This window comes from Strongylocentrotus purpuratus, unplaced genomic scaffold, assembly GCF_000002235.5.
Source record: "Strongylocentrotus purpuratus isolate Spur 01 unplaced genomic scaffold, Spur_5.0 spur5_scaffold_14, whole genome shotgun sequence".
Classification (NCBI taxonomy): Eukaryota; Metazoa; Echinodermata; class Echinoidea; order Camarodonta; family Strongylocentrotidae; genus Strongylocentrotus; species Strongylocentrotus purpuratus.
Genome location: NW_022145599.1, coordinates 24,605,730 through 24,632,032, shown reverse-complemented (window position 1 = coordinate 24,632,032; position 26,303 = coordinate 24,605,730). Strand labels below are relative to the sequence as shown.

General features: G+C 38.1%; 1 protein-coding gene across 4 annotated transcripts; it reads right to left on the bottom strand.

Annotated features, from left to right (window-relative positions):
- Positions 1–254: 254 nt before the first annotated feature.
- On the bottom strand, positions 255–25,065 carry LOC587305 (coiled-coil domain-containing protein 57). Of its 4 annotated transcripts, none has more exons than XM_030984531.1 (20): positions 24,990–25,065; positions 17,971–18,249; positions 17,316–17,504; positions 15,181–15,391; positions 14,578–14,735; positions 13,630–13,704; positions 12,415–12,615; positions 11,564–11,722; positions 10,510–10,672; positions 9,765–9,902; positions 8,498–8,720; positions 6,678–6,875; positions 6,037–6,137; positions 5,372–5,572; positions 4,783–4,842; positions 4,238–4,342; positions 3,211–3,459; positions 2,260–2,416; positions 1,618–1,818; positions 255–1,143 (listed from the first exon to the last, which is right to left on the bottom strand). In XM_030984531.1, the coding sequence occupies exons 2-20, from the start codon at positions 18,207–18,209 to the stop codon at positions 899–901; spliced, it is 3,273 nt and encodes a 1,090-aa protein (XP_030840391.1). In that variant the 5' UTR covers positions 18,210–18,249; positions 24,990–25,065; the 3' UTR covers positions 255–898. The 4 variants fall into 4 exon arrangements, with proteins under 4 accessions (XP_030840391.1, XP_030840392.1, XP_030840394.1 ...); XM_030984532.1 differs by having other exon boundaries at positions 17,971–18,269; positions 24,990–25,061; XM_030984534.1 differs by lacking the exon at positions 4,238–4,342.
- Positions 25,066–26,303: the final 1,238 nt, after the last annotated feature.

Here is a 26,303-nt window from a genome sequence, read left to right as displayed (position 1 = left end):
CATCTATCAACAGGTGCATAAACATCGTCAACAAGAGCAGATAGATCCTGTAATAAACAGAAGAAAACGTGCATCCTTTGTTTTATACAGCAAAACTCCTAGATCCTTGTTACTGGTTTAAAAATAATTCATGTCAACATTTTTTCATGTCATCGCTAACAAATAAATTCCAAGTTTAATAGGCTTACTTTAGATAAGCTCGCTTAAATACTTCTACAGTCTACACACGTAATAGGTAGTGCTATGTATGTCTCAGTAAATGAATCACACGTGACCACGTTTGACCACTTTGACCAATTGATAAGAAACTAGGAGTGAGTTGTATAAAATGTATTCCAATCTTTTAGTCTTTATAATGTAATTCTGAAACTAAGAATGTTTATACCGTACATGTATTTAAAGACTAAGGAATGAAAATGTGTGCCCATACACTGTATTTGAAAAGAAACTGGATCAATGCAATTTCCTGGTGTATTCATGTCCTAAACTTAGAGCGGCACATAAACAAGATAGAATGAGAGCTCTATGATCAGCCTTTTCAGTACCAAAAATGATTAACCCCACCTACATTTTCTCTTCAGAAATGTACAAGTTTGTCTTTCTTCTTGAAATTAATAATGGCATTATGGATCATGAAGTTCAGAATGATCGACTGAAAATGGAGAACCCAAAACATAATGCCTCTGGCACTATCTTTGGTGTGCAGAGGCCTAAAGCGGCCTTAACCCAATCGTACAATATATGAAGAGAAACAGTTCATATGATAACCTTTATTAAGCACTGTCTCAATGTGCATTGCTTTTAGATTATACTTTAATACAAGATGAAATGAACTTCTCTTTATTTGTTAGTACTGAACACACACTATTTAGAAAAGAAGAACCTAAATTATTCAGTGTCATCTGACATCATTGCTGTCTCTATGTGCGTAATTTCTAACTTTTCTCTTGGGAGGCTGCAGCTGAGGTTGTACCTTGCCTGCCACCATGGCCGATAACTCTGGTTTGGTTGAGGGTTTTGAACCTCTGACCTTGTAGTGGGTGCTATGGCCAGCAACCTCTAGGCCTCCTGTGCTGTGGTGCTGGCGGGCATGAATGCTGGATGGGATGGAGTGGTGTGGCTCCTCGGGTATAGGGGAGTGGTCTGTGAATAATGCAGATACAATGTGATTACAAAACCATTCAAAATTGAATTAAGACAGACTACTCTGAAAGAACATCAATAAGAATCAGCAAAATATTGGGCTACATAACTATTCATTGACAATCCATTAAAATAGATGAGAGGTGACCATCCTCCAAAAAAGTTTTACGCAGTACATGTTTGCATAAATGGACAATGAAACAAGAAGGGTTTGGCCAAGAAAATTCTTTATCACGTTAGTATACTTCAACTATACTATATGCAAGTCTTGTTCTGATCAGTGCTTTTAATAATGTTATTTACAAAATGGTCCTTGTATCAAACGCATTACTGTTCTGGCATTCTAAAATGCCACTGTTTCCGAATCCACAACTTGCCTTTAAAAAGTGAATTCTGTTTAGTAGTTCTGTGGCCTTTTTTAAAAGGTGTGAACAAAATCTTTACTTTGCAATCAAGGTATTGTTAGGGTCTTACCTGGCTTGCGCATTGGAGAGGGTGACCTGAAGAATAGTGGGCTGGCGCCATCATCCAGAAGACGCCACACATCTTGCATAGACTCCTCCCCTAGTGATGACATCATTAGTGGTGTGTGCCTCTGATTGGCTGAGGAATCACTGCTGGGGGCCTCCCCCTCAGAGCTGTGTGAGTGCCGCAGTATTTGTGGAGGGGGATTACCTATGAAAAGAAAAGTAAAAAACTTGATGACATCTGTTAATTCTCTACTAATTGGTTTCTAGACTTAGTTACGGAATCCTCTTTTTTGTCTTTTACAAGTGGTTGCTTTAAATTGGGTCAAAAAAAAAGAAGAAATAGAAGAGTAATGCAACAAGAAAAAAATGAAAGTACTATGTCTGTTTTGTAAAGAAAGTGAGGCTCAATGTGAATTGCCGTTCGTTCTACAATCACTTCATATACTACCTAATTTATCTATTTCCATATGGTCTACTCCCACCTTGTCTATTATTTACATGGTTTAATGGTCTAATAAGTGAATAATTGTGTTTGTGTCCGAGATACAAAGTTTTGCATTGCAAAATCTATCACAGGTTTATCTACTTAATTCACCTTGAGTTACTAAGTTTAAATTAAAGTAATTTCTAATACATCATACCATACCTTGTGAATGGTTGCTTTGAAGAGGTTGTGTGTATTCAGCATGTGCAGCTATCCTAGGTGTGATCTCTGGTGTTGAATCCGATGATGAGCTTAGCTGTACCTGGACGACATCGGCCACCCCTTCATTGTGACCTCTTCCTCTGGCAAACTGCAATTCCTACAGCAGGAAAAATATATATCAAAGGACATACTTAAAGTGTAATTCCATTGTGTGCGGGCAAGCACTGAATCCAATGACCGGGGTAATAGTATATTTGTAAAGCGCTTAGAGACATTTGTATTAAGCGCTATATAAAAATTAAATATTATTATTATCATTAATTTTCATGATTTTCTTATCCTGCACCTGTCACAAGCACATATTCTTATTTATTACAAATTCATTTGGCAAGATCAAATCAATATTTATCAAAAACCACACGCTTGTATTACAGACAATCCTAGTACATGTATTTGTTATTAGATGATTTTATTTAAAGCCTGTCTGCACTAGTTTGGCCAGGAAGGATTAGACCACCTAGCATGGTCACTGACAGGTGGTTATCTCATCAACTTGGCTCTCAATTAACATAAGAAAAAGAGGATCATGGGGGACCCACGGGAACAGCTTAGGCATTGTTTGCTATATAGAGGGAAAAAGTAGCTACAAAGTAGTGCAGTGGGGCTTTAATCAAAAGAGATCCCAATTTTGACATACCGGTAGTCACACAGAATACTACTTATAACAAAGATTATCCAGCCCCATTGAAATAATACCATGTATTGTGTAACAATTACTTTGAAAATTAAATTAAAGTTAACAAAATGAGTGGAGTTCATTAGAAAACAATTGATCTCCCTGCATAAATGTTCCAATATAATTGTGAATGTAACATACATTATACTTTATATTATGCTAATTACACTCCAAAAGCTGCCAATATGAAACATTACAAAGATTCATGATCTTACCTGCTTTGTGAGGACGTACTGGAGTTTCTCCAAGTTTTGAAGCTTGGAAGAGACCTGCTCTGCCAGCTTCCCTGCAGTCATGCTCCTCTCTCCTGCAGCTGACCTTTGACCTCTTGTGGGCTGGGGAGCAGGTGAAGGTCGGTAGAGGGCAAGCTCTGATCGTAGTCCATTCCCCAGCTCCATGAGCTTCTGTTTCTCCTTGGCTAGCCGACTGATGTGACGTACTGCCGTCTTGAGTTTGGCTTGCAGCTGAAAGGTGAAGAAGAATCATGTAAGTATACTGCATTGATTGAAAGTATTCCAAGGAATAAACAATAGATAGATCATCAATGAAATGATGAACAAAAGCAATTACAGAAAACTTTGCACAAGTTGAATCTGATAATACTGCAAAATAGTTTGACTTATGTCAGAATTCGACCTAGGAAGTGAAAATAACACGTTTAGCATATTTTGGTAAAAAAATAAAATTGATTCAATTTGGGGAAATCTGACTAATATCTGTATAGAAATTGATTTCAGGAGGACAATACTAAATTTGTTATTTCTTTCTGTATAATTTTTTTATCTAATTCAGTGGCGGATCCAGGAATTTCTTACCGGGGGGGGGGGGGGGGGGGGGGGGCACAAAATGGCATGGGGTGAAATCAGTAGCGTATGCATGATTTTTTCAAGGGAGGGGGGTGGGGGGTTTTAACATTTTAAAATCGGTCATAATTTGAAAATCGCGTCGGCCGCAAATTCGCTCAGTGGGGGGGGGGGGGGGGGGACGGGGGACGTGCCCCCCTAGATCCGCCCCTGAAATTATCATTTTTGTCAACTACATGTACATCTCACTTTCCTCTCCTCCTTCTCATTTTTAATGATTTTCTTCTTTGTTTCCAATCCAGCAGTCTTTTAAAGTTGTTTCTTCATCCTTTGAAAATGTACAGCGCTTCCCCCTCTTTCATTTTCCTCTTCGTCTTCATCAATAACATGTAGAACCCCCCTCCCCCCCATGAAACTTCATTAGGTTTGATATGCTTACTCCATTAATGTCCGTGTTCTCATCATCTCCGGGATGAGATTTGACTCTGGCCAATTGCGCCCTCAGGTTATGCACCTCTCTCTGAAGCTGTGTCACTAAACCACTCTGACAAAATGACAATTATAGAACATGTAGTAACAACAAACTTGAAAACATGTGAAAGATATGGAATTTTATAGGTTTGATGTGATTTGGGAGAAATATTTGTTACGGTAAATGCATGAAATGATATTCAGATTGCTGAGCTTCTTAGAAGATGAAAATTGAAATGTAATCAGTTATAGACATTGTTTGGTACTATGTATTAGCCTAACAAACTTGCAATTTGATAGATAGCGCAGAGAGAAGACATGTTATGAGAAAATGAGAAGGATGAGGAGGAAAAAAGAAAACAAGAAGAAGAGTGAGAAGAAGAAGAAAGGGTAGAAGGAGAAGGAGAAGAAGAAGAATCCAATGAATCTAAAACCCATTCAAAAGAAATGAAACAAGTTTCAATGTTGACGGTTGATAAAGAGTTAACTTTTAGTCTGTAGTAATTAACTAACCTGAATCCCATGCCTGCTTTTTGAACCTCGACCAGCAAGATCCATAGTCAGTGCAGAAACCTGGCATGAAATAATTGAATATAATTAATAATCAAACACGTCGTCACACACTGAAACAAAAAACATTCTTATAAAAGTACAGTGTATCAACAAGTTAGTGCATTCTGATGTTTCCACTAGTGAGCAGAAGAATGATAATGTAATATACAGAAGAGTGTTAAACCTGACAAGAGATACCAGTCAGAATTTTGTAAATAACTATATTAATAATTATATTAATAATAAAACCAATTATGATGATATCAGTGATTTATGGTAATGGTGATAATAATGATCACTATACAAATTATGATGAAGTTGATTATGAGGAAGATTGGTTGTGATAATAAGTTCATGAAAGCAATGGTGATTATGTATGTGTCAATGATAAAGATAAAAACAATGGTTATGATGATGAAAATGACAATGAAAATTGGTAATGATAAGGATGATGACAATGACAATTGGTAATGATGATGATGATGATAATGAAGATGGTAATGATGATGGTAATGACAACCATTAATGAATAATGATAATGTACACTGACCTGTTGCCCCAGGGTGGTTGCCTCAAGGTTGGTTTGTAAGGTGCCCTTGTAATACTCGTCTGCTTCCCTCCTAGCCTCCATCAGCTCCAGCTCTAGCTGACTCATTCTCTGGGTATAGGAAGCAGACTCAGCAGCATGGCGTCTGGCTTGGGTAGAGAGCTCATACCTTAGCTGATCAACTTCTGCCTGTTTCTCTCTTGGCTGTACAAGAAAGAAAGGAGGAGGCATAGAAAAGAAGAAGGAGAAGAAGAGGAAAAAGGAGGAGGAGGCTCAGAAGAGAAGAAGATGAAGGAGGATGAAGAAGGAGGAGGATGAAGAGGAGGAGAAGAAGAAGAAGAAGATGAGGAAGAAGAAAAAGGAGGAGAAGAAGAAGGAGAAAGAGAAAAAAAAAAATCAAAATTCTTCAATACTACCACTATTTATACCATATCTATATTTATCTACACTAACACTCTTTGTGAGTATACAACTCACAGGGGACTGCAGAAGAGACTCAATTGAAGGACTCAATTGAATATATATGTAAATTCAATACATCAATGAAAAATCTCAATCTGGCTCAGCACTGCGATCCCTCCCACCCCCCCCCCCCCCCCCCCCAAAAAAAAAAAAAAAAAAAAAAAAAAAAAAAAAGTGAACATAATTCCATGATATGCTGAGCTTACCTGGTATTGTTTCTGGTTTATTTCAGTTTCTAAATGACTCAGTCTAGCCTGATACTTCCTCAACTCTGCTGATGTTGTTACCTTATCTGCTCTAAGGGCACCTACAAAAGAGATCACAAATAAAGACAATTGTAAAGTTTTTTTCTTTAATACCCTTTACACTTTTGAGACAGTCATTCCACATTTTTCGGTTTGGCTTAATAATTGTTGATTTAGATCCATAAAAAAAATACTGGATAATTGAGGAGAAGGGGCAAACATTTCTAGACCCAATGTGTCCATTTTGTTGTATGACTATATTGTGTTTGATGGCAGGAATTTTAAGAAGGATAATAAGATTTAAAATCCTTAAATTGGCAAAATGCTAAGATATTTAAAATCAATGTTTTTCTATCAGAATTGGCAATATTGCAACTCTTTGACAAAACTTTCTAATATCTAACCATGTACGAAGAAAAGGGATCTCTGTTTGCCAATATCCAAACCTAAATATCCATGCCAAACACCTCGTGGATGTGATGGATTGACTGACTATAACAGGTTACTCCTTGAACTGCTCTATAAAATCTTAAAACATAAACACAACAAGAACTTAAACAAATATTCTCCCAAGAAGTAGACAATTTTAAGTTATATCTCACCAATGGTGTCATTCAATGACTGGATATGACTTTTGATTGCATCATTTTGTGCCAGATCAATCTGAATCCCTTCTTGATGACCAGACGGATAAACCCCTCCATCTTGAATGGTTTGTGCCAGGGTGGATAGTCTTTCCTCCAGTCTCCTCTTTTCAACCTTGAGTTCCCTGCACTCTTTCTCTAGGGACTTGACATACTCTATGGTAGAAATGAAGACAACTCATTCTAAATGTTTTGTGATACAGTCAAACCTGTCTATAGCGACCACCCAATGGAAACACAAAAAGTGGCCTTTGTAGACAGGTGGTCTTTGTAGACAGGTTTCTTTAATACATGATTCAATGAGAAACCATTTGCAAGGGAAACAACAAATGTGGCCTTTGTAGACATGTGGTCACTAAAGCAGGTTTGACTGTAGTTGTTTTTGTAATATTGTATTACTTGTATAGATATGGTAATCTGTTTTAAATCAGGTGAAAAATGATCATTACTTTTTAGACATGTTATTTACTTCTATGGTAGAAATGAAGACAATTCATTCTCAACATTTTGTGATACGTAGTTGTATTTGTAATATTGTATTACATGTATAGATGGAAATCTGCTGATTTTAATTCAGGTAAAAATAATCATTACTCTTCAGACATGTTATTTACTTCTCTATTTAGCCTCATATAGTTTAAAAGGTCATAAACAAAGTACAAAGACTATCTTGGCTCCACATAGATCCATACTTGTGATACAAAAGTCTTATATACATATTTACATAGCATTACAATGGATTCCTAGATAACTAATAAATGTTGATTGGAACTAATATAGCATATGAATGTATTTCAAGCTAAACACTAATTAACATATCAATCTTCCGTACTGATAACAAATGATGTAATTCATCCAATCTGAAAAGCTTCATGTCATCCAACATCCTATAAGAACTGTGAAGCAAAGTCTATCAATGGATGAACTTTGGATATGAATACTGAATGTACAGTTGTATTGTAAACACATCATAAATCAATGGTGTGATTCATACAAGAGAAATGCTTTGAAAATATGTTGATGTGTTGTATCACACAGAATAATCTCCCCTCTCCCGATGAAAATGGGATATGCATTCTAATGAATTGATAGAAACAGAGTAGAGTTTAGAAAAATTCCAAATATACATATTTTGTATCAGGTTACAATCTCTTTCATTGAAGAAATATGTCTGTTAAAGATAAACTTTAGTACTGGTAATGCGATTGCATTGTGAAAGAAAAGGTGTGGAAAGGATCAGAAACAGTTGATCATGTAGCATGTAAGTATTGGTGTGCACTGCAAGGTTCTGGAGTCATTAAAATCATAATAAATTTGACCGAGTATTGGTAAAGTAACAAGCACTGTACACAGAAAGCTATATATGGGACAACACACATGGTGTCGGGGCTAGTACTACCTTGATTTCCTTGTCTTTCTATGCTCATTACTCAGCCAGTATACATTTTCTTCCAAAATTGTATGGCACATGTCATTTATTTGTAATCTTGAACATTCAGTGTAAGTTTCGTTTGATTCTGTGAGAATTCATTTTCTTTTTTTTACCAGAACTCAAGTTTATCTTTAATCTGTCTTGAAGCTAGGCCCAATCCATGCATTTGATTCAATATCGGTATTGATATCGCTATCGCTATGCTATTCAAATATGCTCAGAAAAAAATCAAACACTGTAACAGGAACAACATTACCTGCTATAGAGAATGAAATCAAACTCAAAACAATTCATTTGTGAACGTGAACAATGCAAATACGAGAGTCAAAATGAGAGATTGATATACCTCCAGTAAAGGGTTCTTGTTGCTCATCCTTCGTGCTTTCCCCTCTGGGTCCTCTTGGTATGATGTTCACTCCGTCTTTGTTCATTCCGTCCACATGGCTTTCCATCTCTTCCATCTCTCTCTTCATATCCCTGATGACTGCGATGAGAGATTCATTCTGGGCCTGAAGCTCCTCAGCCTGCCTGGACCCCAAGTGGGTTTCCTCCGTGCCAGTATCTCGACTCTGATTAAAAAAACAATAGACCATTTTAGTAACGTAATCAAATTTAATGCACAAATCCTTATTAAGTGCCCCATTACAAATCATGGCATTCACCTGTTTTGTATAATTGTCATTCAATACTAAGAATGCAAATAGCATACATAACGTGTTGTTAGATAGGACAAGCCATAATGTTTGTTCCACCTAGTAACAATTAACATGCAATTCACATTCTAACTATTGAAATACAATTATTTCTTAACTTAACAAAGATTTGTGCATTACATTTGAATTTATTAGGAAATGGTCTCGTGCATTTGTGTGTGTGTGTGTGTGTGTGTGTGTTGGGTTTTTACAGACGTGTATCAATCAGATATGATTATTTACGCCTGGGGACCGACCTTTAAACGTCACCATCCAAAAGACGTGACTCAGTTTCAAACCTGCGTCCTCGGCTGAATCAGTTTGTAACTTCATTGTTAGCTGGATTACAAGTGCATGCCACAACACCTAGTTGCATGGCCATTAATTTCTTGGAAGAGGGGGGGGGGGATGAATAATGGGGAGGGGGTCCTCTCTATTTGTACTCTAAGAGATGGGCAAAAATCTAAATGCCACCCCCAAATTTGTGACCCATCCAAAATTTACGTATAGATTACAACTACTGCCTCTCTTCTGTGTGTCTGTTTCCTGATCTCGATCTCTCTTTCTTTCTCTGTGTGTGTGTCCGTCTTTCCCCCTTCCCCTCTCCCCATCTCAAACTCTATCTCTCTCTCTTTCTGTGATTCTACCTTTTTTTGAAATAGACGCTCACAGTAACAGTTAGTAAAAGGAGCTTTTTCTTTCGATTACACTAAAACTTGTACTATCAATGAGCAGATAAGAAGTGTTTTGCCATGAATGCTCACTATTAGTGCAAAGTGCAATAAGATCTTGCTCTATTTGTAACTTGGCTCTCTCATGGTGAAAAAAAGAGCCTGGCTAGTGGTGAATTCAACTCAAACATGTGCTTGCAATTAAACATAGATTAGAGACACTGGTGTTTCATAAAGGAACTAAACTCACTGGAATCATATCTCTATCAATCTTCAGCTTGTGTTTTCTCAACGTGGCTACAGCTTGGTCCCTGTCTCTCGCTAAGACTCTGTTCAAATCATCTCTTTGCTGGAGCTCCCTCTCTAGTTCCCTTGTCAGTGCAACAGCCTGTAAACAAAATAATACAATATCATGTCAAGGAAAAGTAGGAACAAAACAAAAGATACTTGGTCTTAATAATAAACAGGCAATAATTTTCAGTTTGGCATAGTCTAATTGAGGCTTATCAATATTAAATTTGCATTTGTTCCTGTCTAACACTCCACATTTTATGCTTTGCAGTGGATAGTCTTTATCATTAAAAAGTGTATTAAAGCCTATCTGCACTTGTTTGGCCAGGAGAAATTAGACCACCTTGCATGGTCACCGATAGGTGGTTATCTCAGCAAATCACCTCTCAATTAACATAAGAAAAATGGGACCAACGGGTTCCGCTTTTCATTGTTTGCTATATAAAGGGCTCAAGTAGCTACAAGTAGTGCAGTCCTGCTTTAAGGCAGCCTGAATTTACAGATCATCTGAACATAAAGACCACTTTTCTGGTCTCACTTTAGAGTGGTCTTTATGTACAGGTATCTTCTCAATTAACAAACAATCTCAAATAACACCTCATGTATATCAAAAACAGGCAGAATTATAGTATCACTTGATATCTGAATCTAAAAACGGGAACTGTAAAGTTTGCCTACACGTAAAATGTAAATAATTGGCTCACTTCATCTCTTGACTTGGTAAGCCTAGCGATTAGATCCTCCGACTTGGCATACTGGTTCCTCTCTGCATCCTCGTACCTCCTCTGCCAGTCCAGCTCCAGCTGAGCCTTGGTGCGCTCCATGTTCTGTTCCTTCTCTGCAGCCACAACTAGCTCCTTCTGGTATCTTAAGTTTTTTCCAAAATAACATAAAGTATAAGTGCGGTTATAACTAAACTGGAGTAAGGGCATTAGGGGATGTGCCAAATTCAGAACATTACCCAAATTTCACAAAATACTTCGCATTCATCTAGTATGAACTTTTTTTATATGCAATGGTGGGGGTGGCATTAGTTTCTCCATGCTCATAAAATAAGAAAATCTGTGTGAAAATATTGCCTCTCAATAAGAATTGACAAAATTACACATTTCTGCTTACCGGTATATTTGTAAACACCCAAATCCAAGAAAGCAAAATGACAAGAATTGTAACTCAAACCATGGAATCTATCAAGCATTTAAGCTCATGGCACATTCGCACTGCAGATTTACAAATTACTTTACTATTGGAAGTGAAGTCTTGTTAAAAAATTGAGGAGTTTCTTATCGAGATCCTCAAAAGAATTAAAGATCCATTCTCACTTCAATTGGTAAAGAATCAAAGACACACATTTAGGTTAGAGATGAGTACACTACATGATGAATTGCTGTTTGGTCTGCAACCAGTTTGTCAACTACCCAATTGGTCCATTTCCATAAGGTCAACCTTCCCGTCTAATAAGGTCTTATAATCATTTGATGATGATTATTGTATCATATGGATAGAAGACAAACTGGAAATTAGACTAACTGAAAATGAAACTAAATGAGCAGTAGACCAAATAGGTTGTAGACTAATTGGAGATTAGACCAAATGACTATTAGCCTGAATGGTCATTAGACCAAATGATAAGTAGACAAAATGATTATTAGACCATGTGGATAGTAGAAGGACTGGGTGTAGACCTTATGGGAATAGACCAATTGGGTAGTCGATGAAATGGTTGTAGACCAAATGGCAATAAACCCATTACATTACCTCTCTATGTCATCCTTGCGGCATTCTAGTTCTGCCCTCAGTTTGCCATCTCTGTCCCGCAGTGACTCAATCACCAGGTCTTTCGACACTAAGTCTTTGGACACCTTGGAAACTTGACCATCAAGTTGGTTCCTTAGTTCTCTGGACTCTTGCTGATGTCTGCAAAAATACCAATTAGATCAGGCTCACAGTTTGAAAGCTATACTCTTGCACAAAGAGATATAATATGCAATGACACGATTGAATTTCCATCTTACACAAGAATGCAAAGCAAGCAGACGATGGTACTGGTGAAGAAAACTTCTTTCTGCAAAGTCAGGGAAAAGCTATGAAACCCCACATTAAACGTGGTTGCCTGTGGACAATGTAATCACTATTTCATTCTGAGAGTTAATCATACAAAGTGTTCAATAGAGTCCATCTTTGCACTACATAAATCTGGTACCATAATCATCATTGAACATTCAACCACTGCTTTACACAAACACAATTTAAACAACTGTAAAATATGGAAGCAATTTTATAATAAAATTAATACTGTCCTGATATATTCACACATAAATGCAAGTACAGTTTAATGCATATATATATATATATATATATATATATATATATATACAAAAGAGGGGGATATATTAATTACTCCATAACTTAACCATTTTTAAACAACCATGAGTGAATAAGCTCCTTAATGAACTATGTGAGGCAGGAAGTTTCGCAATGAGGTTTTGAATATAGAATAGTAATTAAAATATGAAAGTGCAAAGGGTTAGCCTATCTTCTTGAGTCCTTTATTGTAGGTAGGCAAGGTATTCAACCAAATGTTACAACTCCCTGAGATTTTAACTCACCTTTCAACGAGCATTTCTTTATCCTTTAATGCATCCTGGTGCTCCCATGCCTCCCTCCTGCTCTCCACCTCCCTGGCCTCCAGGGCTCCTTCCAGTCTCCTGATCTCCTCCTGGAGCTTCCTCTCTGCCTCCACCTGGGACTCCTTCAAGCCCACCACAGCAGTCTCCTTCTCCCTGGCATAGCGGTCCAGCTCCTTGTGTCTGACATGGAGAATCACAATAATAATGATAATAAAACAGTGACAATAGACCAGCTCACGGTTAGCACATGTCCCAAATGACCCCGAATATCCACAAATCTTCAAAACATGAAGAGGTCCCACTTTGTACATTTTGAAATAATCACTCATACAGCGATGGAGGTGCTACATAAATAGCTTTTGTTTCCTCTTTCCTAAAGAATACTTCCACCTGTGTATCATGGAGTGCACTGCTTGTGCATAAATGAATAACGACAACATGACTTTCATGAGCACATATCCAGTATTTTGTCTAAGTGTATTTCACAATTTGGTCTGCAATGACCTTTATCTGCTCAAGCTCAGACTGCAACTATGAACTGGCGTATAATAACAACAATGAGTGTGGTGATGATGATGATGACAATGTTTACAACAATAAATGTTACTTTGTTTTGAAAATTAACTTCATTATTTCATACAGACACTAACACTTTTTAAATGCATTCTTAATTACCCAGGTCATTGCAATTGATTGCAATTACAAACTATACCCTCCACACTACACAATCTTCCCCTTGCCCTAAAAATAGCAATGATCTTTCAACAACAATAATAACAACTCACTTCCTTTTTTAAAGAAATGAATGCCAATGAAGCAAGAGTTGAAATGTCAGTTATGAAAAAACAACAACAACAAGCAGACCAAACAAAACTTACAAACACATAGTACACTTTGAAGAAATGAGGCAATATTTATAGTTAACAACTAAATAATTCATACCCTTACCAAGTTTTGTAATTTGTTCAAGTATGTAACAAAGTGATTTATCCTAATTTGTGTTTCTTGAGAATGTGACATATTGAAGCTTACATCTTTAAGTATTCAAGAAAGGCCCTAGAAACCAACCAGTCCACCTTTCAGTCTTGAGTTATGAAAAAAAACAAAAAAGACATCGTATTTACAAGGGGTATGATTAATTTTGTTCTGTATTATACATAGCCCTTTTCATAAAAATGATCAACATTAACTCACTTTCTGTTGAACTCCTCCTCAGCTCTCTCTACTGTTTGCTGTGCATGTATCAACTGAGACTCAAGCTCGGCGATCCTGAGGTCACATACAGCATGAAAATAGAGAATAGGACATAACAATAATACTTTAGAAATATCTAATTTTAATCACTAGTCTTTAACAAGATCTCACTCCTACCTATCAATAATATCATATGTATGTATAATGCATAATCGCTAGTTCTACGGCATTAGTGAAGACCACAGTGTAAGAATCTCAAATAATTGTTGTGTGACCCGACACCGACTCCAAACCATTCAATATTTGTCCATACTGGGCCCCCATCTTATAAAGAGTTGCAATCAATCAATCGCAAGTTTGCAGTCTCCTTTCTCTTATGTAGATAGTGACGATTGATATCAATGGCAAGTAACTTACGATTAATATCAACTCTTTATAAGACAGGGCCCAGGTTATCTAAATTTTATTTGGTCTGTTGTCAGTCTGTTGCAGGTCTTGTTGGTATAAAGTGAACCGAGGTACACTTTAGTGGAACAAGCTGAAATGTGCAGCATAACAAAACAGCCCATTACCAGGTGTAAACATCCTTTGTTCATACATTTTTATTTGTGTATGTATTTAGAGATGTGCAGTCATTTCACTAAAATACTGAAGAAAAAATTTGAGAGAAAAAAATGCAGAGCTCTACAGCAGAAGCCAGCATATACATGTAGGGATAGTTTTGCTGGCTCAGGCAAGGCTATTGGGAACGGTTTCCGAACAAGCTGAAATGTGCAGCATAGCAGAACAAATTTGGAGTCTCTAAATACAAGGTGAAGAAGGCAAATAGATTTCACTATGCTCCCTCCACATGCTGATGCCGGGACAATTTTGTACCGACATGTCCACAGAGAAAATCAATGCTATGAATCTAGTCTACCTATTTTGAAAGAATTCAAGTTTGTTTACCTTGCATCTTTCATGCCTCGGAGGTCACTCAGCTCCCATTCTGTTTGTTTGAGTTTCTTTTTGAGGTCGTCCATCTTGGTGTCACTGGTCTTGAGCTCTGTAGAGGTCTGTTGACTGGCCCCTCTCACCAGGTCCAATTCCCTGCTCAATAACTTGGCCTATATTGCATATTAGATCACAGTCAAAGCATTGTATTGTTAAAAAGAAAGAACAAACTTAGTAGTTTGCCTGTGCAAAAGATATATAAATAAATAAAAACAATTCTATCAAACTAGCTTATGATGGTACAATTTTATCTAGTTGGTACGCTGTGAATATGAAAGTATGATATGTTTAACACATTTTGTGTTTAAGGATCTAAGTTTCTTTCCAAAATTTTAAACTGGCATAGAATACGTTTGGATCATAACTTTATCCTTGCAAAATGATACATTTGTGATGAAGGGACATTGATTAACTATCAAGATAAACAGCCAAAACATTGCTCAATATGTATTTGTGACACTTATGTGCAAAGTGGGAGGCATAGTAAGGATTAGGCCAGGTGGTTTAAATTCAGCCAAAATAGTGTGAAGGTTGCTAGCTCATCTCATATGTACTTACCTTCATTTCATGTGCGAGCACCGTAGAGCTCAGCTCATCGATCTTGGTCCTATACTCCTTCTCTCTCCTCCTGGAGGCATCGTCAAACCCAGCTGACATCTCCCTGCGCTGAATCTCAAGATCCTCCTCAACCTCACCAATCCTTCGCTTCATGTCACGCCTCAGCGCCTCCAACTCATCTCGCTCTGTCTGCAGCTCAACATCTTTAGAACTGAGCATGGATAACATTATACTATTTAATTGGATTGGATTGGATTGGTTTGGTTTATTGAGAAATCACATCAAACAGGCAGCTCGCAGGCTGAAAATGTTCAATTTACAAACAAGTTAAAAATATAAAAACATATAAACATATACAAAACTAAAATACATATTGTAAGTCATTGTAAGATGAAATCGAAATTGCAAAAACAAAGTTATACAGTAATGTAATAATATACTTTCATGTTGAAGAACCAAGACGGTGGTAAGGAGAGAATGGAGAAGAAAAAGGGAAGTTGTTTGAGCGAAAGAGTTGAGAAAGTATTTAACAATTGCTAAACAAACATTTCTATTACAAAAAATGAAATTAAGCATTAAAAAAAACCTATTGGATGGGATGAAATTAAACCATAAAAGTCAAAATGACAGTCTCTATTTCGTTTTCTCCTTTAATATAAATGTAATGACAGCATTCATTTAGATCGAGAAAGTTGTTCAAATAAAATTAAAATGAGTATTTACATAACAATATAGTGTAATTTCGAATTAGATATTGCACATTACTTTGGAGAAAGAGACCCAAGTCAAATAATTGGCAAGGGCATGAATTTGTATTAAAACAAATATATAAAGGAAGGGAACACTAATGACCTAATGAAACAACGGATTAAAAATATGTTTACAGTTTTAGGCAGTCTGAGAGTAAATTTGGATAAAAGTGTATATTGCAAACGTATTATTATACCGGTTTGTTTAAAACCAAATATCTATTAATATGCATGAGAATAAGAAAGTTATTTGTCTAAAAAATATAGTACAGAGTGTATTTAACAATTGCTATTGTTAATTGTAATGACATCATTCATCTGAAACAAGAAAAAAAAATGATATTTGAATAACAATATTACATAATTTCGTATAAGATATTGCACATTATATTAGAGATAAAAAGCACAACATTAATATTTAGCAAGGGCATAGGCCTACAATTGAAGTTTTAAAAAAAAAGGAACACTAATGAATTAATATTACGTAACGTCTTCAGTTCACAGGGACTGTAGCACAGCCTATTATGTTGTGAAGAAGTCATTGTTACAAGTACAAAAGATATGAACAACAGACAACAAAGTACTAGGAGTGGTCCGATCCGCCGTAAGTCATGTACGTTATACATGAATTGTGTATATCTGTTCTCAAACGATGACTGGTGCATGATGAAAACGTGGTTGTAAACAGTAAAGTGAATTGCAAATCACACAACAAAGTTACTCACGGTTGACAACTAATGATGATAAAACAGATCAAACACACAAAAAATTGACTAAATTCTCCAAGGTGGTGAAAAATATGAAAATTAGTGTCCTGATGAAGAGCAAGCTAAAAACATGGGCTAGCAGCATAACAGCGCCCTCTTTGAATGCACTTACAAACTGAAAGGTGGTGTGGTAGAGTTTCAGCAGAGCATCGTCTGTTGTTATTTTTTCTTCCTTCAAGAATTGCGCCATATGAAAATTTAGGTCTCTAGTAATTGCCAAGGAATAATTGATACAAATTCATTTTGAGGCTATGGAAGCTACAAATGTAGATGTGTTGAGCATTGACTTCCTTGATAAAGAATGTTTACTGACTACATATACAGGTGTACACCATTCAATTACACTACAGGATAAAGTAAAGACATTAGACATTGCAAGTAAGTACTTTCAAAGAAAGCTCCATAAGGTCTAGAGTTTATGTTCAAAGTTCAAACATTGGCTTCAATGTAAATTGCCAACATACTTGGACCTCTAACAAAACTGAAATAATATATCTTCTAATACAAATTTTTGAGAATTTTATCGAGCTATTCTCATTTTTTTTTTTTTGGTAACTACTCTTTGGGTCATTTTAGTTTTAAAGAGATCAATCCACTTCATTGAGAATAAGATACTAACATCTTGTATTGCTCCACCTCAGCCTGTTTCTCCCTGACCCTCTGTTGATAGTGCCTCTGGAGATCCTCCAAAGACCTTTCATCCTGAGCCCTTCTTGTCTTCAGCTCATCGATCTGAATCTTGAGCTGGCTGACTCCTGCCTCTCTGGACTGCAATCTGGCTCCTAGTTGCTCCTGCGTCACCTCAAGCCTTCAAAATAATCATATCAGACAACAGTAACAGAACAATCTGTCTGTCGAAGAACATTTATGACAAATCTGGTATCTCAAGTATTCTTAGTGCCAAAGTTCTGAAGCCATAGAAAGGGTCGCTGAATCAATGTCTACACAAATATAAGTCAGACCTTCCACAAATTCAATAATTATTACAAGAGGTAACTATTAAAATAGTCTTTTGACACTGATCTCCGATCTAGAGAGAAAAAATCAAGCTACATGTATGTACACATATGGTGTGCACCATACTTACCCATTACAAAGTTATGTTCAAAAGAGATGCATTTATCCATTCATTTTAAGTTGGGCATCTGCTACACAGCACTGTTATCACTGCTTCTGAAATAGCAGTTCAAAATGCATTCTCAGATCTAGAATTTAATACAGGAAGCACATTGTACATTTGGAACTGTGTTTGACCATAGTCCATACATAATTACCGATCTAATTCCTGATCCCTCTCTGCAAGAAGCTTCAGATTGAATTTGAAATCTTCTTTGAGTGTGTGAAACTTCTCTTGCTGCTCCTTCAAGATCTTGTCTTTCTCCCGGATACGATCCTCCAGACTGTGGGCATGCATTGCCTGAAGGTTGCGCCATTCCTGCTCCTTCTCTGCTGCCAGCCGTGCAAAGGAGGCATCCCCAAGATTGGTCACATTATCTGCACGTTCCTGTGCCATGGGTGGTAATCTTTACTGGAGTTCAGTCACATTGTCGAACCTGTACATGAAAGAGAGGCACTAATGCACTTTGAAATTGAAATTCTTGCAGCCGTATTTTAAATTGTCGCTGCGCATGAAGGATGATGACGTTATCCATTGACAGTAACAGTTTAAAATATGGCTGCAAGAATTTCAAAACAGAATGCAACTTCAACAAACTAAATGCTGAAAAAAAGACATCTAAATGCAATGCATTAGCCTAGCCCTAGGCCTAATCTAAAAATGTTCAAGTATAAATGCATCGGATATGAATCTGCTAAAATGACATTTTAGTCCAAAGTTTGGTGGCACTTTTGGTGTTACGTGACTACCACCAACTTCTAACAGGAGACCCTATTTTGTGGCTGGCTTCTGTCTCTAAAGAGAGGAGTCAACCACAAAGAACGTTGCACATTGAGTTTATGTGCTCCCATTGGCCGATCCCCTCGACTCCTCGAGTGGCTTCAAATTTAAGTGAGAGAGGGCCTATTTAACTTAAGCGCAACTTACTGTAAGTTTAATGGCAATGTCAACTAATAGTACGTACCGTACCTTAAATATGACGAAAATGAGAATTGTTCGGACTTACATACAATGTAAGACTGAAACTTAAAGTGAAATACTGAAACTTTTAAGGATGCTGAAAAATCATAAAAAATAGAGGGTTTGACTGAAATATCATAATTTTGATATCGGATCAAACAGAAAATTGCAAGCTTTCTCCTCGCACCAATATCTTATACCATTGAGTGAATGGAAGCCAGCGATAGCCAACAAGAAGGCCATAATTGCAGGCCTCGAATTACATCAAATTTTGGTCAAGGCCACTTTTTTGAGAGGGCACAAATCCACTGAAAGGGGCACAAATCTATCCTAAGGGGCAGTATATAAGGCCAACGTGGAAAGTGCGCGTAAAATCACCTCACGCCGTTGTTTTCAAGGTGTGGGGGGGGGATATGTGTGCCCAGGGGCGGATCCAGGATTTCTTTGGGGGGGGGCCACAAATCGCAATGACTCAGCCAGCCGCTGAATAAGCGGGGGAGGGGGGGGGGGGGTGGGGGGGGGGGTAAGAGGACACCTTTTGTGTTTTTTGGTCTCGAAATTTGAAAATTTGACATTTTGTTCCCGTTGGGGTGGGGGGGGGGAGGGGGGTGGTGAGGTCACCTTTTTTAGATCAGCCTTTAGCATAATTTTTTTTTTTGTGTGTTTCATTAAAAAAAAAAATTAAAAAAACATCACAAAAAAAGGGGGAGGGGGGATGTTGCTCCAAAATACAGACATAAAAAAACCCGAAGGGGGGGGGTTCAACGCCCCAAACCCCCCCCCCCCCCTGCGTACGTGCCTGCTCGTTTGAATACAGTTTCCCTCCTCCTTTTACGTTTCATTAAATCATTAGAGAAAGAAGAGGATTCGTTGTACCGTTTTTTACTCTTAATCCTCGTCTAAATTCACCCCCCCCCTCCCCCTCCCGCGCAAAGCTCGCAAGCTTTTACGTTTCATTAAATCATTAGAGAAAGAAGACGATTTGTTGTCCCGTTCTCGACTCTTAATCCTCGTCTGAATTCAGTTCCCCACCCCCATCCGCGCGCGCGAAGCGCGGAAGCTTTTACAATACATTAAATCATTAGAGAAAGAAGACGATTCGTTGTAGCCTACCGTTCTAGACTCTTAATTCTCGTCTGAATTCAATTCCCCCGCCCCAATCCGCGCGTGCGAAGCACAGAAGCTTTTACATTTCATTAAATCATTAGAGAAAGAAGACGATTCGTTGTACCGTTCTCGACCCCTCATCCTCATCTAAATTCAGTTACCCCACCTCCTGCGCGATCATAGGGCGGAAGCTCTGACATTTAATTTAATTATTAGAGAAACAAGACGATTCGTTGTACCATTCTTGAAAATAATCCTCGTCTGCATGAATACAGTTTTCTCCCTCCCGCGCAAAGCGCGGAATCATTAGAGAAAGAAGACGATTTGTTGTACCGTTCTCGACTCTTAATCCTTGTCTGAATTTCAAAAATGTTTTTTGTCTGCTCCTTTTTCTTCTCCTTTTTCTTCATACGTCGACCTCTTCCTTTTCTCTCCTCTCCTTTTTGGGCTTTTTTTTTGGGGGGGGGGGGCGCCCCCACTGCCCCCTCCGGCTACGTGCCTGCGGTCAGATGAACATCTTTTGATACCTTATCCGCCCCCGGAAACTCATGGGTTGAAGGCAAATTACGGTCAGATAAGCATTCAGGGGCCCGCCTCAGGGCCCCTGGTGGAGTCGAGGGTGCGGAAACCCCTGAATTTCAGGGGTTTCAGGCATTTGATTACGGTCAGATGAACATATTTTTATACCTTATTTGTGACACTGGCAGGATACTGATTGGCGTGAGGTCCAGCGGGCGGAGCCCCCAGAAGCCCATGGGTTTAAAGCATTACATTACCATCAGTTTAGCATCCAGTGGGGTCCAGGGGGCAGAGCCCCCGGAAGCTCAGGGGTTTAAGCATTTGATTACGGTCAGATGAACATATTTTTATACTTTATTTGTGACACTGGCAGGACACTGATTGGCGTGAGGTCCAGCGGGCGGAGCCCCTAGAAGATCAAGGGTTTTAGGCACTAAATTGCAGTCAGATGAGTATCAAGGGGCCTGCCAAAGGGCCCTTGGTTGGGTCCCGGGGGCAGAGCCCACGGAAGCTCAGGGGTTTTAGGCGTTTAATTACGGTCAGATGAGCAATTTTTGATACCTTATTTTGTTGAGAAACTGGTAGTTAACTATTTTTTCTTTCTTGCTCTCTTTCATTCTATTTCTCTTTAAAATGCTTTTCAAAAAAAAAATGGGGGGGGGGGGAGCTGGAGGGAGTGGGGAGTTTCCCCCTTAGACGTTTTTAATAAATTATTAGGGAAAGAAGACGATTCGTCTCGATCTCGACTACCAGTATTAATCCTTTTCTGAACTCAAGTCACACCCCTCCCGCGCGATGGGCGGAAGCTATGACGTTTTAATTAAAACGTATGGGAAAGAAGACGATTCTATGTACCATTATCTCGACTCTTAATCCTTTTCTGATTTAATTCCAGACCCTCCTCCCGAGAAAAATCCCAAGTTTTTCACTGATTAAAAACTGTGAAAACGCACCAAAAAAGGTCACAACGCGAAGTGAAGATGTTGAACCAACGATGGGTAAACAAAACTTCCCGATATTGATTGGTCCAAATAAAAATGATGGATTGACAAACTAAGCCTGAGTCATTACGGTTTTTGTGCCAAACGTTTCACTCATTTGGATGAAGACATTCTTTCATATCTCCGTATCGGCAATTAAGTCCCGCCAATTAATTTAGGAGTTCCATAGTGGCAATTAAGTCTCGCCAATAATTATTGTTTTTAGATCTCCGTCGGGGCAACAAAGTCTTGCCGATTATCATTGTTTTAGATCTCCGTAGGGGCAACAAAGCCTTGCTGATAATTATTGTTTTTAGATCTCAGTAGGGGCACAAAAACCTTGCCGATTCGTATTGTTTTTAGATCTCCGTAGGGGCAACAAAACCTTGCCGACTATTATTGTTTTTAGAGCTCCGGAGGGGCAACATAACCTTGCCGACTATCATTGTTTTTAGAGCTCCGGAGGGGCAACAAAACCTTGCCGACTATCATTGTATTTAGAGCTCCGGAGGGGCAACAAAACCTTGCCGACTATTATTGTTTTTAGAGCTCCGGAGGGGCAACAAAACCTTGCCGACTATTATTGTTTTTAGAGCTCCGGAGGGGCAACAATACCTTGCCGACTATTATTGTTTTTAGAGCTCCGGAGGGGCAACAGAACCTTGCCGACTATTATTGTTTTTAGAGCTCCGGAGGGGCAACAAAACCTTGCCGACTATCATTGTTTTTAGAGCTCCGGAGGGGCAACAAAACCTTGCCGACTATCTTTGTTTTTAGAGCTCCGGAGGGGCAACAAAACCTTGCCGACTATCTTTGTTTTTAGAGCTCCGGAGGGGCAACAAAACCTTGCCGACTATTATTGTTTTTAGAGCTCCGGAGGGGCAACAAAACCTTGCCGACTATTATTGTTTTTAGAGCTCCGGAGGGGCAACAAAACCTTGCCGACTATTATTGTTTTTAGAGCTCCGGAGGGGCTACAAAACCTTGCCGACTATTATTGATTTAAGAGCTCCGGAGGGGCAACAAAACCTTGCCGACTATTATTGTTTTTAGAGCTCCGGAGGGGCAACAAAACCTTGCCGACTATTATTGTTTTTAGAGCGCCGGAGGGGCAACAAAACCTTGCCGACTATTATTGTTTTTAGAGCGCCGGAGGGGCAACAAAACCTTCCGGTAATTATTGTTTTTAGAGCTCCGGAGGGGCAACAAAACCTTCCGGTAATTATTGTTTTTAGAGCTCCGGAGGGGCAACAAAACCTTGCCGACTATTATTGTTTTTAGAGCGCCGGAGGGGCAACAAAACCTTGCCGACTATTATTGTTTTTAGAGCGCCGGAGGGGCAACAAAACCTTGCCGACTATTATTGTTTTTAGAGCTCCGTAGGGGCAACAAAACCTTTTTGAACATTACAAGTCAGGTTGGCTTACGATGACTATAATGTCGGCAAAACTTTTGTGGATTAAAATATTGTGGCCGTAAACGGTTTGATTTTGAAAAGGGCATTCCGGCCAGTGAGAGGGGCATGGCGGCAAATTGCCGATTGCCGGTGGGTAATTCGAGCCCTGTAATTGTCGGCGCAAATTTAGTAAAATGAAGCTGCGATTCGCCGAGATCGGATGAATGTTTTTCACATGCGCTAAATTTAAGCTAAAGTTCTTCTACATGCCCCGGCCCTGGCACCGTTGTGCGAGCCGTACGGCCCTACGGCGCGGGTTACCGTCTATGTATGAGCAAGATGAGGAATAATGTTGACAAATGTCAGTTTTAAACTTTTATTAAAGGTTCAAGGTTCAAGGTTCAAGGTTCATTTTATTTCTTTCTTTCACAACATTTTTACATATAATAATAGAACAAAAAACAGCATAAGAAAAAAATAATTTAAGTGCAATTTTAAGTTGATATATAATCCAAATGAAAGAAAGTGGAGACCTTAGAAAAGCTGGGCTTGTAAGAGCAAGGTCCCCAAATAAAATAATCCATCAATGTTTCACTTTTAAAAATGTTTCAAAGTTATCAAAACTACACATGATTAAATATGGGGGAAATATTTACAAAACAAAAGGGATAGCTTGAAATTTGAAAAGGAGAGGATGAAAATATATACAAAGGAATCGAGAGGAAAAAAGCAAACTGGAACGAGAAAAAACAACAAAACAGAGAAAAACAGAGAAAGAAGAAAGTTATATGTATAGGGAAAATGGTATTTGGTGTAAAGAAAAAGAAAAATAGAGAGAGGAGGGGGGGGGGGGGGGGGGTGAGAGAGAGAGATAATGTGAAATGCTGACATTTATATTGAATAATCAAACATAACAAAAACAAAAAGATAATGCACGTTATCAATAACAATTGATAAATTATTACCTAATATCATTTCTGGTGATATAATTTTTACGTTAATTGTCGACATAGTTACTCAATAAATGTAATTTCAATTTGCGTTTAAAAACAAAGACACAGACAGATCTAGTTACATTGATAGGAAGTGAGTTCCAAAATTTGGGACCAGTACAAGCCAGCGTCTTCAGAGCAAAAGCAGTTCTTACACATGGAATATGAAGTGCAGTTGCCTGCCTTGTATTATAGCTATGAATTTGATTGTTCTTTCGAAATATTTGTACTAACGCATTTGGGAGAGTACCATTTTCATAATTGCGCCTAACTGTATAAAGTAAATGTCTTCAACCTTCAAAAGCTTATCAGTAGGGGCGCTGGTCCAAGAATGAGGATCGTCCTCATAAACAAGGATATCCTCATAAACGAGGACAAAATGCGTCCTCAAAAATAAGGGTTGTCTGCATTTTTGAGGACGTTTTTTTTCATTGGCGCTCTGGGGGTTTCATGTTACAGAACGGCCTGCTGGCGATGCCAAAAATGGATTCCCGGGGAAAATAACCCTAGTTCACCGTCTACTTTTATGGGTTGTCCGTCTTCCCAAGGATTTATTGCTTATAATGTGAAAGTCTCTGTACAATGTCAATGTGAAATGCATCAAGAAAATCATTGCAGAATCCGTCTTTTGCATCGCCAATGCACCGATCAAAAATATGGAACGTCTGCAAAAATGCAGACGGTCCTTATTTTTGAGGATGCATCGGTCCGTGTTTACGAAGACGATCCTCGTTTATGAAGACGATCCTTATTCTCGGACCAGCGCCCCTACTGCTAAGTTATTTAGGGTCTACTGTAGAACAAAACATTAGTATGAGCACGATAGCTCGCATTAAAAACAACTCTAACCACCCTAAAAATGACCCATACCAGACGGTTATTTCTATCTACTGCTAGCTAGCTGCCAATGCGCATTAGCATTGACTCTATCATGCTTTGCATGAGTGGCTAGCTGCTAGCTGCTGCCTTGCCTTGCCAGCCAAGCCCAGCTAGCTAGCCAAGCCATGGGACTCGCCCCCCGCCCAGCCCGGGGGCGGAGTTGACAACAACACTCAACACAGACAACAGCACTCACACGATCACGAGCAGGAACCGTCTCTGTACCCTCATTTAAACATACACTTTCGGTAAATGGCATGATAAATCAACATAAAAACTGCAAAGATAAGGTTTTAGGCCTAGTTATTCGTTTAATCAGTTGAACATTGAATATTAAACTCACTCTTCGACTTCGCCGAATCGAATTAACCGCTACACACGATTGAAGTTAGTCGAATGAAAGGCAATTTTTAAATGGTATGGTAGCTGTAACTGCTCCTTATTTAAATTGGTTTAGTTTAAGTTTATAGGCGTTTTTCATTCACAACTTGCTAGGCCGTCGTCTCTTTCCAAAATTATTAATTTATTGAATTTTCTCTCTAAAAAAAGTTATAGAGTCTAAAAAGAAAAAAAGAGGAAGGAAAGAGGATGGAAAGAGAAAGAATCCTAAAAATAGTCATTTATGACATGAAATTGTACATATATGTATATATATATAAATAATTCATAAAATAGTGTGTGGCAAAAATAGTCAACTGTGACTGATTGCCAAACAAAAACAAATCAAGAAGAAAGAAGAAGACCAATGATGATTACGATTATTTTCTTTCTTTTCTGAGAGATCAGTGCTTCGGATCACTGATGAAAAGAATTAATTGTGATTTTAGAGTATAATTATGAGACCTTTGATTTAAAAAAAAAAAAAAAGAGTGAAAAAAACACACCAACAATCAAACAGTATTCATTTTTGTCCACTAGCTGTAATTCCCTTCTGATTTTAGTGAGATTTTCTGTATTTTTTACCGTTTTACCAAGTCCTCCTAGATCTATCTCTCTATTTTGTTTTAATTCCTCTTATTGCACTTTTAAGTGCTCAAAGGGGTATGTGGTCGGCAAATATCTGCTGCCCTTTCTCTTTTATTCTCTGACACACTCTCTCTCTCTCTCTCTCTACTTGGTCCATGATCAATCTATGATTAAATGCTTATACAGTTTGACCATTATCACATTCTCCGCACTTATAATTCTTCCGTTTTTCCATCTACACCCCTCCCTCTTTCTACCTTTTGTCAGGTTCTCATTTCATATCTGTTTTTATTATCATTTGACCATCTTTCCCACTCTCTCTCTCTTTCCTCTTTCCGATTTGTCAATCAGGCATCCTCTCTCTTCGTCCCCTCACTCATTTTTGTTTTAAATCGAGCCCCAAACCCTCATCCCAGAAATAAGATAACCCATTTTAAACAAGAAAGAAATATATTTCACAATTTTGTGTGTGGAATAATAACAAATTTGTATTTTTTATTGAGAATCAAACAAGAACACATGATTTTCTATACATTTATTAGTACTGTTTTATTAGAAACGTTTCTCTTCAGATGTAACATTTCAAATTTGAGGCACTTGCTGCAACACTGGGTGAAAAAGCAGATTAACTATCTCTCTTGAACACAGAAAACTTTACTTCATTAATTTGCAGCTTGACTAATTACATTGT